Raw genomic sequence first — 15,552 nt, 5'->3', positions numbered from 1 at the left:
CACTTAAGCAGTACAGTACAGACTACAAGTCATCACAAACATGACATAACTTTCCTAACGCTAATGGGAGAAGTAGTAGAGAATGCATTCCTTCTTTTCTTGCACCACAATCAGTCCGGCTTAAAAGCCTTTAAAATGTCTCCTAGCTGTCAAAACTTAAGGATTTGTGTGTGTCATTAAATGATGGCTGAGGTTGATCTTTTGCGTGAATGTCTTCCCACATTTAACACAGCAGAATGGTCTCTCTCCGGTATGGATACGAAGGTGACATTTCAGATTGCCTTTCTGGGTGAACCCTTTACCACAAAAGCTGCACCTGTACGGTTTCTCTCCTGTGTGGACAACATAGTGAATCCTCAGAGCTGATGGGTTTGCAAAGGTCTTCCCGCACAGCTCGCATGATCTACTTACTCTCTGAGAGGCAACTGGAGGCACGCAGGTGTGCACCTTTTTGAACTTGTTCCTGTGAGGGAAATGCTGCTTACAAATGCTGCAAAAGTTGGACTTGTGGGACTTCATGTGCAGTGTTAGAGTGCCCTTGTGGAAGAATGTCCTGCCACATATCCGACATGTGAATTTGTCTGGATCTCTGGTGGTTTCTGCGTTATATATATAAAAGTCATCATGCAAATCTTTATCCAGATTAGTGCTGTTTTCAGAGATGTTTGCAGCTAATGTGTGCTGATTGTTGTGGCTCTGCCCATCTGGAGCATTCATTGTTGGCTTTTGTTGACTTTCTTCAACAAATTGTAAATCATTATCATCACCCTCCTCCTCCTCCTCCTCCTCTTCAATTGGAATGATATGAGTGCTGAAGGCCTCCTCTGTGTCATCGATGGATATCAACTGTATGGTCTGTTCTTCAATACCACCTGCACACACAACCTGTTCTCCATCCTGATAAAATGACCGGCTGCAAATGCTTCCTGAGTTACTGGCCGACAGTTGCTCTGGTTCCTCAGCTATGCTGTCTTCATGTTCTGTGGCATGGAAATAAAAAAGTCAAACACTCAAAAAGCCTCTAAAGCTGCTAAATCTGCATTGTGTTTTCCATCATGCCAACACTCCTTCACTCTCTTACCTTCTGTACTAATTGTTTCCTGCAGGCAGCTGTTGGCAGTGTCCTCCACATAATCCTCCTGTTTGATCTCAGTTACAGTAAATTGATTGGACAGCATTGTCAGAGACTGAAAAGTAGAACATACAAATGTGTAGCCTAAATTACATGGTTCAGACATTTATCAGGGAATCTCTACACTTGCTTTTTAATGTTCATCAGCAGAGTTTTAGATTGCAATATTAAGAACATGGATATTACATGCTTTACTGCATGTTAAACACCTGTAAACACAGTTGTGTATTGCTTAAGGCCACAAAGATAAACATTTGGCAACACAGTGTTACCAAATGTAACATTATAGTATTATATTGTACACTTTATTATAGGGTAGTTGTTAACACCTTATAATACAGTGTACAATAATACTATAATAGGTATGACACAATATCTTCACAATACAGGGCACATATCACTTATCACTGCATGACTCATGAGGATTTAATGTATGAATTCTCACCAATAACAAATGATCAAGTCACTCTGACCTTTTGTAATTAGTTCACACCATAGACTGTATACAGAGGTTCACACTGGTTCACATAATACTTTATTCCAGGACCAGATCAGTGTAGCACAGTAGAGAAAGATGCACTAAACCCACACATTAATGAATGTAGAAAGTAAATGTGACATTACATTAACTAATGATTTATTAAATGTGAACTAATCACATACATTCATAGTAACTTGATCTTTTTTTATGGTAAGAAACAGGAATTCATGATACATCCTTTATTAATTTATACATTAGCAAAATCACGAGTCATGGGATTGTTAAGCATGATTTATAGACTTATTTATTTATAAAGTCGTACAAAACGTGGGATAGCTCTTTAAATAGTCCCCTTACTTCCTCGGAGGACTGTGGTGGGTCTCTCTCCACACTGTATGGGTCTCGGTCTTTCCAGAGATTCATACACCAATCTTTTCCAAAGATCCCCTCTATGGTGGGTGACCCAGACACTGAGAAAACGTGACACAATTAAGGTAAGGTAGAACATCAGTAAACACAGAAACAATGCAGATGATTTCTATTCAAATCATCTGAGCTGGTTACCATGAGCGTCCCCCGCGTCTCTGTGGCAGACAGCTTGTACACCTACGCTGCGATAACTTTTACACAACCTGGGAGAGTCGCTTTTCACAATCGTCAGTTCGCACTCCAGACTGTTTACTTTCTCCGCCAGCGCGGAATTAGCAACCAGGAGCTGAGACAAGCCTAGCCGGAGCTTAGCCGAGTCTTCATCCACCAGCTTGCAGACTTGACTAAGGGCAGACCTGGCCATCGTCTCCATGATGGCGGAGAGCTGTGTGTAAAAAGAGAGGCGGCTCGCCATTGCTGAAGCTGGCTGTAAAAACAACCTTCTTCACCAGCTAAAGTAACAAAGTATGACTCGGCTACAATTCAAGAAGCGACACTGTATTGTTGAATGCATTAGCTGCACACGTAGCTAGCTAATGTAGCGAATTTGAGGTAACGGTACTCAAAAAGCGGGACCCAAATAAATGTGGCAACCGTGACGTGTTCCGGCGGATGTAACTGGTCAGCTGCGTTAGATTACCACAAGGCTTCCTGGTTCGCAAGTGAAATCCAAGTGTTTACTCTCGTAAATGATCTTCAATGCAGACTGCTTTCTCGTATCAACGTATATTTCAGTAAACACGGTCCGGTATAACCGCAGCTACGAACATGAACACGGAGAAGGACTTTTCGCCTCTGACGCCCAACATTGTCAGGGCTTTGAATGACAAACTGTACGAGAAGAGGAAAGTCGCGGCACTAGAAATTGAGAAACTGGTGCGGGAGTTTGTGGCTCAGAACAGCTCTACTCAAATAAGACATGTTATCCAGATCCTGGCCTCGGAGTTTGCGCTTTCCCAGCACCCCCACAGCCGTAAGGGGGGTCTCATTGGACTGGCAGCTTGCTCCATCGCCCTCGGCAAGGACTCGGGTCTGTATCTGAAGGAGCTTATTGAGCCTGTACTCACGTGTTTTAATGACTCAGACAGCCGGTTGCGCTACTATGCCTGCGAGGCCCTCTATAATATAGTCAAGGTGGCCAGGGGAGCTGTGCTGCCCCACTTCAACATGCTCTTTGATGGTCTTAGCAAGCTTGCAGCAGACCCAGACCCCAATGTGAAAAGTGGATCCGAACTCCTGGACAGACTGCTGAAAGATATTGTGACAGAAAGTAACAAGTTTGACTTAGTGGCGTTTGTCCCCCTGCTCAGAGAAAGAATCTACTCCAATAATCAATACGCTCGTCAGTTCATTATTTCCTGGATCCATGTTCTGGAGTCTGTGCCAAACATCAACCTGTTAGAGTACCTCCCTGAGATCCTGGATGGGCTCTTCCAGATCCTGGGAGACAACAGCAAGGAGATCCGTAGAACATGTGAAGTGGTGCTTGCAGAGTTTTTGAAGGAGATTAAGAAGACACCCTCCAGTGTGAAATTTGCTGAGATGGCCAACATCCTGGTCATCCACTGCCAGGTTGCAGATGAAACAAAACTCACAAACGACCTGATCCAGCTTACGGCTATGACCTGGATGAGAGAGTTCATCCAGCTTGCAGGCAGAGTGGTTCTCCCCTACTCCTCCGGCATCTTAACTGCAGTGCTGCCTTGCCTTTCCTACGATGACAGAAAGAAGAATACCAAAGAAGCAGCCAGTGCCTGTAATAACAGCCTGATGAAGCTGGTGACTCCTGAGGATGACGAGGATGAGGAGAAAAGTGGAAATACAGGTTCCACGGAAGACGGCCTGCCGAAGACTGAGGCAGACAGCAATGATATGCTTAATGCATCACAGGAATCTGTTGGTTTCAGCAACATCAGCTTCTTCACTCCAGCAAGTGCTGACAGGCCTCAAGTAATTCTGGACCTGGACGGTATTGTTCAGGTGTTGGACCGACACCTCCACGACTCCTCCACTGGCATGATGACCCGCATAGCTGTGCTCAAATGGCTCTACCACCTCTACATCAAGACACCCCGCAAAATGTTTCGCCACACAGACAGCCTGTTTCCCATGTTGTTGAAAACGCTGTCAGATGAGTCTGATGAGGTGATACTGAAAGATCTGGAGGTGTTAGCTGAGATAGCTTCATCTCCTGCTGGCCAAACGGACCAAGTCGGCTCCTGCGACAGCACTGACAACAAACCGGAGCTCAAGGTCCCAGAGGGTGCCAAGCCAGGACAGCAGCCGAGCACAGACTCCAGGGTGATGGACTCATCCCCCTCCACTCCAAGTATGAACTCCTATTTTTACAAGTTCATGATCAACCTGCTGAAACGCTTCAGTCTGGAGAGGAAACTTCTGGACAACAGAGGCGCTTTCATCATCCGGCAGCTCTGTCTGTTGCTTCACGCGGAGAACATCTTCCACTCCATGGCTGACATCTTGCTGAAGGAGGAGGACCTCAAATTTGCATCCACCATGGTTCAGACGCTCAACACCATCCTGCTGACCTCGGCGGAGCTTTTCCAGTTACGCAACCAGCTGAAAGACCTCCGCTCCCAGGAGAGCTGTGCTTTGTTTTGCTGCCTGTATCGTTCCTGGTGCCACAACCCCGTGGCCACTGTGTCACTCTGTTTCCTCACGCAGAACTACAAACACGCCTATGACCTCATCCAGAAGTTTGGAGATCTTGAGGTGACAGTAGATTTCCTGATGGAGGTCGACAAGTTGGTTCAACTCATTGAAAGCCCCATTTTTACCTACCTGCGCCTGCAGCTCCTCGATGTGGAGAACAACCCTTACCTGATAAAGGCCCTGTATGGCCTGCTGATGCTGCTGCCACAGAGCCAGGCCTTCCAGCTGCTCTCCCACCGTTTGCGTTGTGTCCCCAACCCTGAGCTCATGAGGACTGTGGATGAGTCCAAGTATATAGACTCCAAACACCAAATGGCCTCCAAACGTGCCTCTCACAGTCAGATGGATTACAATGAGCTGCTCCAGCATTTTGACCGTGTTCAGAGCAAACACTTGGAGGTCCGACACCAACGCTCTGGACGTGCCTCTGATCACCCTGACAGGAAGCTGATGTGAAGTTACCGTGTCATAGTGACCTCCGGCCCTTAAAGGACAGCAAGGGGGGGGGGGGGGGGGGGGGGGGGGATGTTAAGGACAAGAACGACATATATATGTTCTGTAAAATATTACGATGTTGAAGCCAAAAAGTATTAAGTATGATTTAAAAACTCTTATCAGAGCACTGGATTGTCAAGTAACAATGTTTTGTTTTTAAAAGGAAAATGTTATGTAACAGAAAAAGGAAAAACATTTTTAACAGAAAAAAATTGAATACTCTTCACACATGCAAATGAATAGTGACTACTTTTTGTGAAGATTTGAAGAATGAACATATAATGTCATACATCATAGTTATAGTGGTGGCTTCCATAATAATTGAAATGTTGAGTGTTTCAAGTGAATCTGACATGGATTATAGTGTTTAATAGCAAACCCCTGTCATTTAATGTCCATGTGAACCATATTGTCATGATGTATTCTGTAGAGCAGTATAAATAGAGCATGCGTTCAGGGTTGCCTTCATTTCTAATCAACCACAAAAGAAAACCTCACATGTAGAGTACTGACCCAGCTCAGCTAAGATTTGAAACTCTGGAAGCCATTGATGACTGAAAACTGTCCCCACCTCCAGCTTTTAATTCCATTTGGTTCTTATATATTCTTCACTTATTTCTCCTTGTACAGTGTCTCGTTTGTCTTGCATTCTTGAAACAGATTCACACTTCTGTACTTGCTGTGTGAAAATCAATAAAGCGGACCATGTGATTAAAAATGTATTTTTTCCATATCTGTGTATTAACCAAAACATATGTCATTAGAAGTACTATTTAAAAGGGTGTCTGAGGGGAAAAGAAAGCAGCAGACACATACTACTAATGACCCTGTTCCTACCTCTGTTACAGCACATTCTGCATTACCTGCAGCCTTTTCATAATGGCTCAGTCGATTTTGCTCTGTATTTATTACTATAGTTGGGCTAATTATAGTTCTAGCTCCTAATCTACACTATTAAATCCCTTTATGTCTTTAAAATGTGTCAATGTTAATTTTGCCTAGGTTTTTATCGTGATACATGATGAGAGAAATCTAATACAGTAAATAACTTTTAAGAGGATTTCCTTTTAATATGAGTGAATGTTACCCTTTTATCTGTTTAAATGCTTATTTAACATTTTAATTATCCATTCACAGTTTTGACTGTACTGCAATTTACACAAATATACGTACATAGACTTGTTTTTATTTGCCCCTAAAGACCCAGTGACAGTAACTGAAAACCACTTTCCCTATTTAACTACATGGAGGCGTAAAACAAATTTAAACTTAACTTTAACATACAAAATACTATGTTACAAGATTACCTGCATTAATTTCAATAGAAGGGTGCTACAGAGCTAATTCTTTTAACCGTATGTTTTGATACTGAGCTTAAAACCTGCCTTTAATGTGTGTGTTTATTTGTGGAGAGACTAGAGGAGCTGGGTCTCTCCTCTCTATCCTGTTGCAGGACTAAATGCAGTTAAAAACCCATGGTACATGCTGTACATGAATGAAGGCCATACTGCCTTTTAGAAAGCAATCACTGCTGCATTGAATTTCACAGAAGGAGGCTGAAATGTCATCCAGTCAGGCTGTGGACGATTCCTGTTGCGCTGTGTGTGGGGAAATCTTCTTGGCTTCAGTAGTCCTCTGCTGCATCGGTTGTGATCGTAGCTTTTGTACCTGTTGTTTAGAACAGTTCTGGATACAACACGGTATTAGAGAGTGTCCTCTTTGCGTTAAAGAGAGACCTGGATTTCCACATAAATCATGTGAAGCACATGGAGAGCCAATGCTTCTTGTCTGTGTAGCTGATCTGGAGCCTGTCTGCGCTACGTGTAACAGATCAGGCCTTCACATGAATCACACAGTGTATCCAATAAAGGAGCCATTCAGGGATCGTAAGGTAAGCTGAATAAAAAATCATTCTATTCATTCTATTAAAAAGTGTTGAGCAAATGTTTGCTGATATATTTTCACTCTATGTAAACTACTTCCACATGAAGGATGATGAATGTCTGTCAGCCTCTTCCTTATTGCTGTTTGCCTCTGTGTGAGATGCACACACAGATGTAAACCCACACAGCAATTCATCTTTTCCTTAGTAATTTAATCTTTACCAATTAGAAACTATTTTCAGTTTGTACTTCACAAATGACTATTCTGATAGATTAGAACAGCTATTATTGTGCCTACTTTAACCAGAACAGCTTTTCAATCCTAACGTTAAATTACATTGTGTAAATTGTAAAAAAAAAAAATGTAAACACATAAAGCTGACTTTAGATAAAAGAAATGCGTGTTGAAAAAACATATCTGTCACCTGTTGAGTGAACGCATGCAGAGCCACTACTAACTTGGCATGGCTGTAGTGTTTGTGTGTGTGTGGGGGGGGGGGGGGGGGGGGGGGGGATTGTTGACTCTTTTGGCTGTTCCCTGTTACACTATTAATGGCTCTGAACTGCTGACAGAATCAAATTTTCACTTTGGCAATTTCACAAGAATGTCTCTTATTTGGTCAGAGATTGCTTTGGGTGGTTGAGTAAAAATAAAGTTTTCCTACTCAAAATTTATTCTAGACCAAATGACTTTTATAGAACCCTTGATCTGTAAATTCCATAATGATGACAAAGCCATGTCTGTGATATGTTAGATGGTTTTTATGGGATTGGAAACATGTAAATACGATTATACTTAACCTGCTACACCTTATTATTATAAAACTCGGCATAATAATATCTAAAGTAATGCTAAAATACAGGATTATGTAGCTAATGAATGCTTGGTAAAGATACAATGCACAAAAACACAAATGTTCTACCTGCATGGTTTAAAGATGATTGTTAATCCTAACAACATGTGTGAGATGTGAGCGTTGAAGCAGGTCTAAACCGTGCTATCTAATGGCAGGATTGTGTTACCTTTCTCTCTATCTACACACTCTGTCTCTAATTCTGGCACTGCATTTATTCTAGTAAACTGACACCCACAACAAAATACTGGATTAGAGCACAAACAGGATCATTTTACTGTTAAATTCTTCTGAAATTACCAAATTAACCTTTTAAGACGACCAGACGATGCTACTGTGTACACATTGTGCTTTGAAATACCCTCTATTTGCCCTTAAGCACTGTTTTATACCGCAAGTGGGATTTGACTCTGATGTTTAAAAAATAACCACCTGTCAATTCTTAAAAACCTGTTGCCCAATGCAAAACTTGATTGTGAAAATATCCCAATGGTCAGCAGGAGGGCATTTCTTTACCAACATAACTTCAGTCCAAATAGATTACTTCGGTCTATTTATATCCTCACCCTGAGTCTTTTTTTGGACATTGTTTCTCTGGGAACTTTTATTACACTGTGACGTTTTTTTAACAGACTTATCATCAAATAACGTAGAGGGGATCATAGTATACCATACTCTCTTCAGTCATCATTGGGTTAGTCAGGCTACTTCTTGCTCTGTGCTGTACAGATACAGTGCCTTAAATGTTAAGCCAATTGTGCATATTTGTTGTACTGTGTTTATTTGAGAACATGCGATGTGCATGCTCAGCACAACACAGAATAACACGGGATATGCCTTTGGGAGCTGAGGTATCAACACTTATTTCTGAGGTCAAGATGAGGTAGCCTTCCACAGAAATGGGAGGGGCCTTAAAGCCTGCCTTCTCATCAAAGCCCTGTGACAAAGAATGGCCACCAGAAGTCCTCATCTAGAGGATGACCTTTCCTGTCCAATTTGTGGACACATTCTCACTCAGCCACTGGTGCTCAATTGCAGACATAGATTCTGTAAAGCCTGTCTGAGAGACAGCTGGGAGACACAAGGCAGCGAGGATTCACACTACTGTCCTCTGTGCTGGCGCCGTGCCTCCATGGATCAAGTTGTGGTGAGCTCTGTGCTGGAGAAGTCCTGTGAATCCTTCAAGCAGGACAGAAGCAAGAATGACCCAGAGGCTTGTAAGCAGCACGGAGAAAAGCTCACATTGTTCTGTCTGGAGGACTTGGAGCCAATCTGTGGTACATGTGGGAAAGCAGCTGCACACATTGGGCACAGGCTCTATCCCATTGGGGAAGGTGCTCATGACTGTAAGGTGAGTAAAATGTACAGGGTTGGTCATTCCAGCATTTCAAAGTGAAAGCATATTTCCATTGTTTGAGCCGCATATCTACAGCATCTGCTAATTTACCAAAAACCTTTGGTGATTACAGCTGCAATGAGTGAGGATGACACACCTTTCAAAATATTTGTCACATTGTTGGATGCTAAATTTGATGTATGTCTGTACAGACTAGTATCCGAGATCAATGATATAACCATACGCACACCATTTGGGCAAGTCTTCACAATTAAAATGTGAAGATATTTCAATTGATTTGTCAATCATAATTGATTAGCATGACTGGTCATTTTTTTAAATGTACTAATGAAATCTCTAAGGGTATCCATGATTCATTAAATAGATGAAGTGGCACTTTGTACTGTCAACATTTTGAAAATACAATATAATATATATGTGTTTTTCACCTATTTTATTTTATTACTACCGCTGTGCTTCTCTAAGCCTGATATGTTTACAAGGGGGTTTGGCAGATTACATTCACATTCTAATAATAGATTTATATTTTTGGTTTGCCGTTTCCATGGGGGTTCAAAGAGGACTGAAACTCGATTCCCAAAAGGTTTCTGTGACGTTTCATTCTACTCAGGCCCTCCTCAACCTTCTCCTGAGAACGAAAAAAACGTGAATACTAATGTGAAATCAATTGTTTGTTGTGTCTCCGTCTTGATTCAAAGTTGCATGAGCTCAATTCTGCTCATGTCACCAGGAAACTAGATCATTTTCCATGGATTTGCCCCTTTAATTTGATGCTGCTCTTGTGTTCAGTTTACAGGGAATGCTGCCTTGAAAGAGTATGTGGCAGCTGAGCTGAAAGCCTCACATTGTGTGACAGCTGGGCCATCTGCCAGACTGACCTTGTTTTAAATGTTGATGTCATGTTACTGATTTTTTTAGGAGGAACTGAAGAGTGCGCTGTTGCCTTTGAAAGAGAAGTTGCAGCTCTACAAGAAGGCAAAAATGGCCTGTGAGGAGATGGCACAACATGTCAAGGTACTGTCAGTTCTATCAGAACATCAGGGTTACTTTGAACGTACTAGAGCCAAGGTTTGGAGGCAATGATTACCTATCAATCGTGTTTCTTTTCAGAACCAGGCTGAACATACCGAAACACAGATCAAAAAGGAATTTGAAGCCCTTCATAATTTCCTGAAGGAGCAGGAGACTGCCAGACTTTCAGCTTTAAAGGCTGAGAAGGATCAGAAGAATCTAATGGTTAACCAGAGGTTTGAGGAGATGAGCAATCAAATTACATCTCTCTCCAACACCATCAGATTAGTGGAACAGGAGATGAAATCTCAAGATATCCCATTTCTTAAGGTAGATGACACTGTTGCCTCAGACAATTGTAAAAACAAATCTAAACCAGAAATTGTCTTAAGTTGTTCTTTTCAATTTGTTTTTAGAATTACAAGGAAACAATAAGTAGGTAAGTTGTAATGCCACATCTAGGATCCATCTAAGCATATTTTGTTAGGGAAATGTAGCGCTCAATAACAAACTGCTGTATTTTTCAGAACTTGGCAAACTTCTCTTGAACCACAAATGATTGCTGGTTCTCTGATTGATGTGGCCAAGCACTTGGGCTCTCTGAAATACAAAGTGTGGGAGAAGATGAAGAGTATAGTTAAATTATGTGAGTTCAGCAAACAATAACTAGTCATGTTTTATTGACCAGTTTCTTTCCTTCCACTTTAGTAACTTAACGTATTTTTCCTCTCAAGATCCTGTGATTCTGGATCCCAACACCGCAGCTAGCTGCTTCATCCTCTCAGAGGATCTCACAGTTGTGCAGAACTCTACCCAGATCTTCAAGCTGCCAGACAACCCAGAACGCTTTGACATCAGTGCTGAAATGCTGGCTGCTGAGAGCTATAAATCTGGACGCCATAGCTGGGATGTGGAGGTAAAGGATAACACCTACTGGGTGGTGGGAGTAGCCAGCGAGTCCATCAACAGGAAGGGTAAACATGTGCTGACACCAGCAGAGGGATTCTGGACTATAAGGTTTCGCAACGGAGAGCATAAGGCCTGCACTGCACCATGGGAGCCGCTGAACATGACTACGAAACCAGAAGTGATAAGAATAGTTTTAGACATGGACAGAGGCAAGGTGACTTTTTATAACCCTGGAGAGAGAACACCTCTCTACACCTTCAAAGATATAATCACACCAAGTGCCTTTCCCTACTTTTGCTCCGCCTGCAAAGAGCACCCACTAAAAATCCTCCCCACTAGGATACTCTTGTCAACGGACAACTAATTCACATTGGAGTGAGACAAATTGCCAACTATTGTCTGTATAAAAATCATCCTATGATGCTTGTGAAGGTTTGTATTTTTCCTTTAGCAAGAGACAAATATGGGTAATTACAGCACTACATATTGTCTTAATGAATGACATGAAACAAACCAATATGTTTTAAAATATTTAATTTGAGTTACAACAGAAAATGTAAAATGCATGATTGGAAATTGTAAATAGCCTTATTACCCATATATTACAATAAGATTTGTTACATAAAATGAGTCATCTGTGTGACTCAGTTTTGCATGACACAAGATCACCACTGTGATATTCACAATCTTTTTAGCTCCTTTCCGAGAAAAGCACTACAAATTGAAACACTATCTGATGTTTCGTAAAAGGCACATACAGTTATCAACTTTTGTGTAATTGCAAACCTGTGCCAGTGTTGTTCAGAGGCTCAAATATGACAAGTAAGATTAGTTTTCCATTGCATGAAAAAAGAAAAACTATGGTTAGTGTTTTTAGTAATTATGTTGAAGTGTGTGTTTTTTCAGGCTCATCAAAACACATGTCAGTAACTTCATAGCTTTACACTCAACTAATGCTTAAACCTAAAAGGAATTTCTTGCAGCATAATTTCTATATTGGAATATACCCTGTAACATAATTTGACTTGATCCTAACCCTTGCTATCCTAACCACATTATTGTAACATAAATTCCATTTCAAATGGGTTGTGGAAGATACCCACTTTGTGCGGTGATGCTCAAAAGCTTTTTTGAGGTGTTCATTTAATAATTAAAAACAAGTTATTAAAGGGTGAAAAAATACCCTCACATTAAGTCCTTGTGTGTTACTTATACAGTGTTAAAACATCATATGTAACAATACTCTGTCTATTTAAGTAGACCTCTCAACTCTGTTCCCTGAAAGGTTAAAATCCTGGCACGTGGTGCACCAAGACTGACTGATCCCAACACCAGCATATGTTATCTTCTCTCTACAGCATCTCTTTAACTGAGGAACAACGACTGCCCTGCTATGGCCTCCATGTCATAGAGACATTCTTCCCTCCACTATGGCGTTGTATAGCTCCTCGTCTACAGCCTCATAAGAAGCGGCTCTAGTGTTCAAAAAATAGATCTGGTCAGTGGTGAGACGTGGGTCATATCCCTCACTCTGCAGCCTGGTTTTCTGGATTTTAAATGTACCTATGCAGGAATGCGAGAAACATAAAATTCATTATGATTTGTTGACATTAAATCATCAGTGATGGTTAACATGTTTATGAACTCAGGAAGGACAGTGTACCTGTGGTGTCCACATGTGGGGAGATTCGCAGAAACACGGGGCGAGCATAAGAGGGAAGAGCATGCTGGACTTTCTGCAAGAAACCTTTGCAGTCAAAACTCCCTGTAGTGTCTGCAATAGCAGCCATGCCTGCCTTACCTTCCACACCTATTATGACATGGAGATGAAATGCTTGTCAAGTAGTGAAAACAGTCAAAAGCAATATGCATTAAAGAGAAATGTGATGCCGAAAAGCATACAAAGTTAACCATTACCTGGCACTGCCACGCCATACACAGCCACATCAGTCTGACCCAGTAGACTGCTGAGTACCCCCTCCACCTCGGTGGTGGAGACATTTTCTCCTCGCCAGCGGAACGTGTCTCCGCCGCGGTCACGGAAGTACATGTAGCCCATGTCATCCATCACCAGCACGTCACCTTGGGTGGACATACAGTAGATGGCAAGACTTTGGGTCAAAAACTGGTCAAAGTATGGCTAAACAATCATAACACATCACCCCTGCTGAGCAGTGACAACGGAAGCTTGGCAATCCTATATTTTCAGTGTTTTATCTTGAACATTTAAAAGACTCATTGCACATTTTTTTAAATGAGCACTGCAAGCTGTGTCGAGTGTTATGATGCAATATAACAGCACTATATATTTATTGAGAAACAATAAGGATTGGTAACCTGATAAATATGCAGAATCATTTTTCTTGAACACATTGTTAGCTATTTTCTTCCTTGTAGCATCCTGGTTAGCGTAGCCATCAAAACGCCGTAATGGGTCCTGTTGGTTGATGCGGCCCACCAGAAGCCCTGGCTCCCCTGCAAGACATGGAGGAGTCTCATGGGGTTCTTTCAGAAGATCAACACAATAAATCAATGACATACATCTAGAAAAACATCCTTATTGTAATCTTAGTATCAGTTACCGGGGCGGCAAGGCACACAGAGCCCCCGGCTGTCACGAACCAACTCCATGCTGTCCTCGTCCACCATCACCAGCCGGATTGGGTACACGTTGGGGAGAATGCGACTGTTGAATCCACAGGCGCCCACCTGGCAGGACAAAATTCTGATAAACTTTGATCCAATTCACATTTGATCAGTGTAGACACAGACAAGTAACACAGTGATTGCTGACCTTGCCATCCATGTTGGCAATGCTGCAGTTGCACTCAGTAGCTCCATAGAACTCGCCAATCTGCGCCACCCTAAAACGCTCCGTGAAGGCCTCCCACACACTGGGCCGTAGCCCATTCCCCACCGCCAGCCGAACTTTGTGCTCTTTTTCTGACGGCCGTACTGGCTGAGACAACAGGTAGCGGCAGATTTCCCCGATATACTGCACCACCTGCAACGGAAGAGCCGTGTTGTTATTGTGGCTTGTTGAAAGTTAATGTTTTATAGTTATTGATTTCATAAAATATAGCACTTCTCAATGTTTTCCGAGCATAAGCTCTTACAGTGCAGTTGTACTTAATGCAGTCTTCCCAGAAGCGGCTGGCAGAGAATTTCTTCTTCACTACCACAGTGAGCCCATGGATCAGACACTGACCGACTCCCATGATATTACCTGGCAAGAAGAGAAAGCTATCACTTTGGTTATGCAAACCTAAAAGAGAAAACTGTATTTATCAAGAGCTGGAGCCTGGCGTCATATACCTGCTGAGTGATAGAGTGGCAGGCAGTCATAGATGATGTCAACAGGACTCATGCGAAAGGCGAAATACCCAAAAGCAGCAATTCTGTAGTAACTGATGTGGGATCACAGGAGAGACCGTCAGACATCTATCATCAACTGCACAGCAACTATAACAATTCTGGAGATTGATGCCTTTTTGTGAGTAACGTACCGACTGTGTACCACGATGGCAGCCTTGGGCATTCCTGTGGTGCCAGATGTGTAAATATAAAATAGGCGGTCTGCAGAAGAGGAGACAATAGAGCATTACAATTGCACACTGCAAGTTTAATCTCCATACAGGTGTCTTTACAGCATTTCAGTCACTATTGAAATGCCATCAGTGAACCCAAAGAATGACATATATTATTGTTTCCATTCCACCTCAGGTTTTTCCGGGCAACACATACATCTAGTTTGATCGTTAGGGTATATCTGGGGCTCACACCTTTCAAGCTGACTTTTATATTCATTCATCAAAGACAAATTTACTACTGAAGGGGTGTAAAAAGTCACCGATACAAATCCGTATACGTTTGTATGATCACAGATGCAACAACATGGACCCCTTGATCGATCTAAGTGGCACAAGAATTGGCCGATGGCACGGTTGTAAAGTTACGGAGCTTTGCGTCAATTGAACAAAGCGTGTGAGGTATGTGGAACTTGGTTATTCATGTTCAGGGTGATATAACCTTTTTTGCGTATGGAGAAAACAGACCATATGTGCCGGCTGCTACAGTAGGCTTTGGTTTTAGAATTAACTTTGAAAGTGGCTGAGAGGAACCTTCAATCAATATCAACATCAACATCAATACCAACGCAATGTGGATATTGTGGAGTGTACTAGCTGCGGTCTCTGAATCAGCTTTTACCACATCATCCAAGTATGCGTTCATAAACATGTAAGTAAATTCATATAAATATACACTCACCGGCCACTTTATTAGGTACACCTGTCCAACTGCTCGTTAACACTTAATTTCTAAGCAGC

At 42.1% G+C, this 15,552-nt stretch overlaps 4 protein-coding genes across 9 annotated transcripts in view; 2 read left to right on the top strand and 2 right to left on the bottom strand.

The window, feature by feature from the left end:
* LOC117957433 (zinc finger protein 484) lies at positions 1–2,506 on the bottom strand. Its single transcript, XM_034893164.1, has 4 exons — positions 2,178–2,506; positions 1,971–2,083; positions 1,082–1,187; positions 1–980 (listed from the first exon to the last, which is right to left on the bottom strand). Exons 1-4 carry the CDS (start codon positions 2,455–2,457, stop codon positions 157–159), a joined length of 1,323 nt encoding a protein of 440 aa, XP_034749055.1. The 5' UTR covers positions 2,458–2,506; the 3' UTR covers positions 1–156.
* Positions 2,507–2,756: 250 nt separating this feature from the next.
* vac14 (vac14 homolog (S. cerevisiae)) lies at positions 2,757–5,226 on the top strand. Its single transcript, XM_034893138.1, has one exon. The coding sequence runs from the start codon at positions 2,811–2,813 to the stop codon at positions 5,169–5,171; it is 2,361 nt and encodes a 786-aa protein (XP_034749029.1). The 5' UTR covers positions 2,757–2,810; the 3' UTR covers positions 5,172–5,226.
* A 1,501-nt stretch (positions 5,227–6,727) lies between these two features.
* Positions 6,728–12,069, top strand: trim35-13 (tripartite motif containing 35-13). 3 transcript variants are annotated; one of them, XM_034893155.1, is made up of 7 exons: positions 6,728–7,101; positions 10,223–10,318; positions 10,415–10,645; positions 10,732–10,754; positions 10,843–10,961; positions 11,050–11,658; positions 11,709–12,069. In XM_034893155.1, the coding sequence occupies exons 1-6, from the start codon at positions 6,772–6,774 to the stop codon at positions 11,586–11,588; spliced, it is 1,338 nt and encodes a 445-aa protein (XP_034749046.1). In that variant the 5' UTR covers positions 6,728–6,771; the 3' UTR covers positions 11,589–11,658; positions 11,709–12,069. The 3 variants fall into 3 exon arrangements, with proteins under 3 accessions (XP_034749046.1, XP_034749045.1, XP_034749044.1); XM_034893154.1 differs by lacking the exon at positions 6,728–7,101 and adding an exon at positions 8,645–9,298 and having other exon boundaries at positions 10,421–10,645; XM_034893153.1 differs by lacking the exon at positions 6,728–7,101 and adding an exon at positions 8,652–9,298.
* Positions 11,746–15,552, bottom strand: part of slc27a1a (solute carrier family 27 member 1a) — a 6,581-nt gene continuing 2,774 nt past the window's right edge. For all 4 annotated transcript variants that reach the window (XM_034893143.1, XM_034893144.1, XM_034893142.1 and 1 more), the window contains exons 5-13: positions 14,731–14,800; positions 14,540–14,631; positions 14,341–14,450; positions 14,019–14,228; positions 13,807–13,933; positions 13,562–13,699; positions 13,142–13,306; positions 12,888–13,034; positions 11,746–12,787 (exon numbers count right to left, since the gene is read on the bottom strand). In XM_034893143.1, the coding sequence (XP_034749034.1) occupies positions 12,630–12,787; positions 12,888–13,034; positions 13,142–13,306; positions 13,562–13,699; positions 13,807–13,933; positions 14,019–14,228; positions 14,341–14,450; positions 14,540–14,631; positions 14,731–14,800 (1,217 nt within the window). In that variant the 3' untranslated portion in view covers positions 11,746–12,629. The remainder of the gene's footprint in view (positions 12,788–12,887; positions 13,035–13,141; positions 13,307–13,561; positions 13,700–13,806; positions 13,934–14,018; positions 14,229–14,340; positions 14,451–14,539; positions 14,632–14,730; positions 14,801–15,552) is intronic.

Source organism: Etheostoma cragini, chromosome 15 (genome assembly GCF_013103735.1).
Source record: "Etheostoma cragini isolate CJK2018 chromosome 15, CSU_Ecrag_1.0, whole genome shotgun sequence".
In the NCBI taxonomy this organism is placed as follows: Eukaryota; Metazoa; Chordata; class Actinopteri; order Perciformes; family Percidae; genus Etheostoma; species Etheostoma cragini.
Note: the sequence above shows the minus strand (reverse complement) of the source record. Positions and strands in the feature narration are given on the sequence as shown.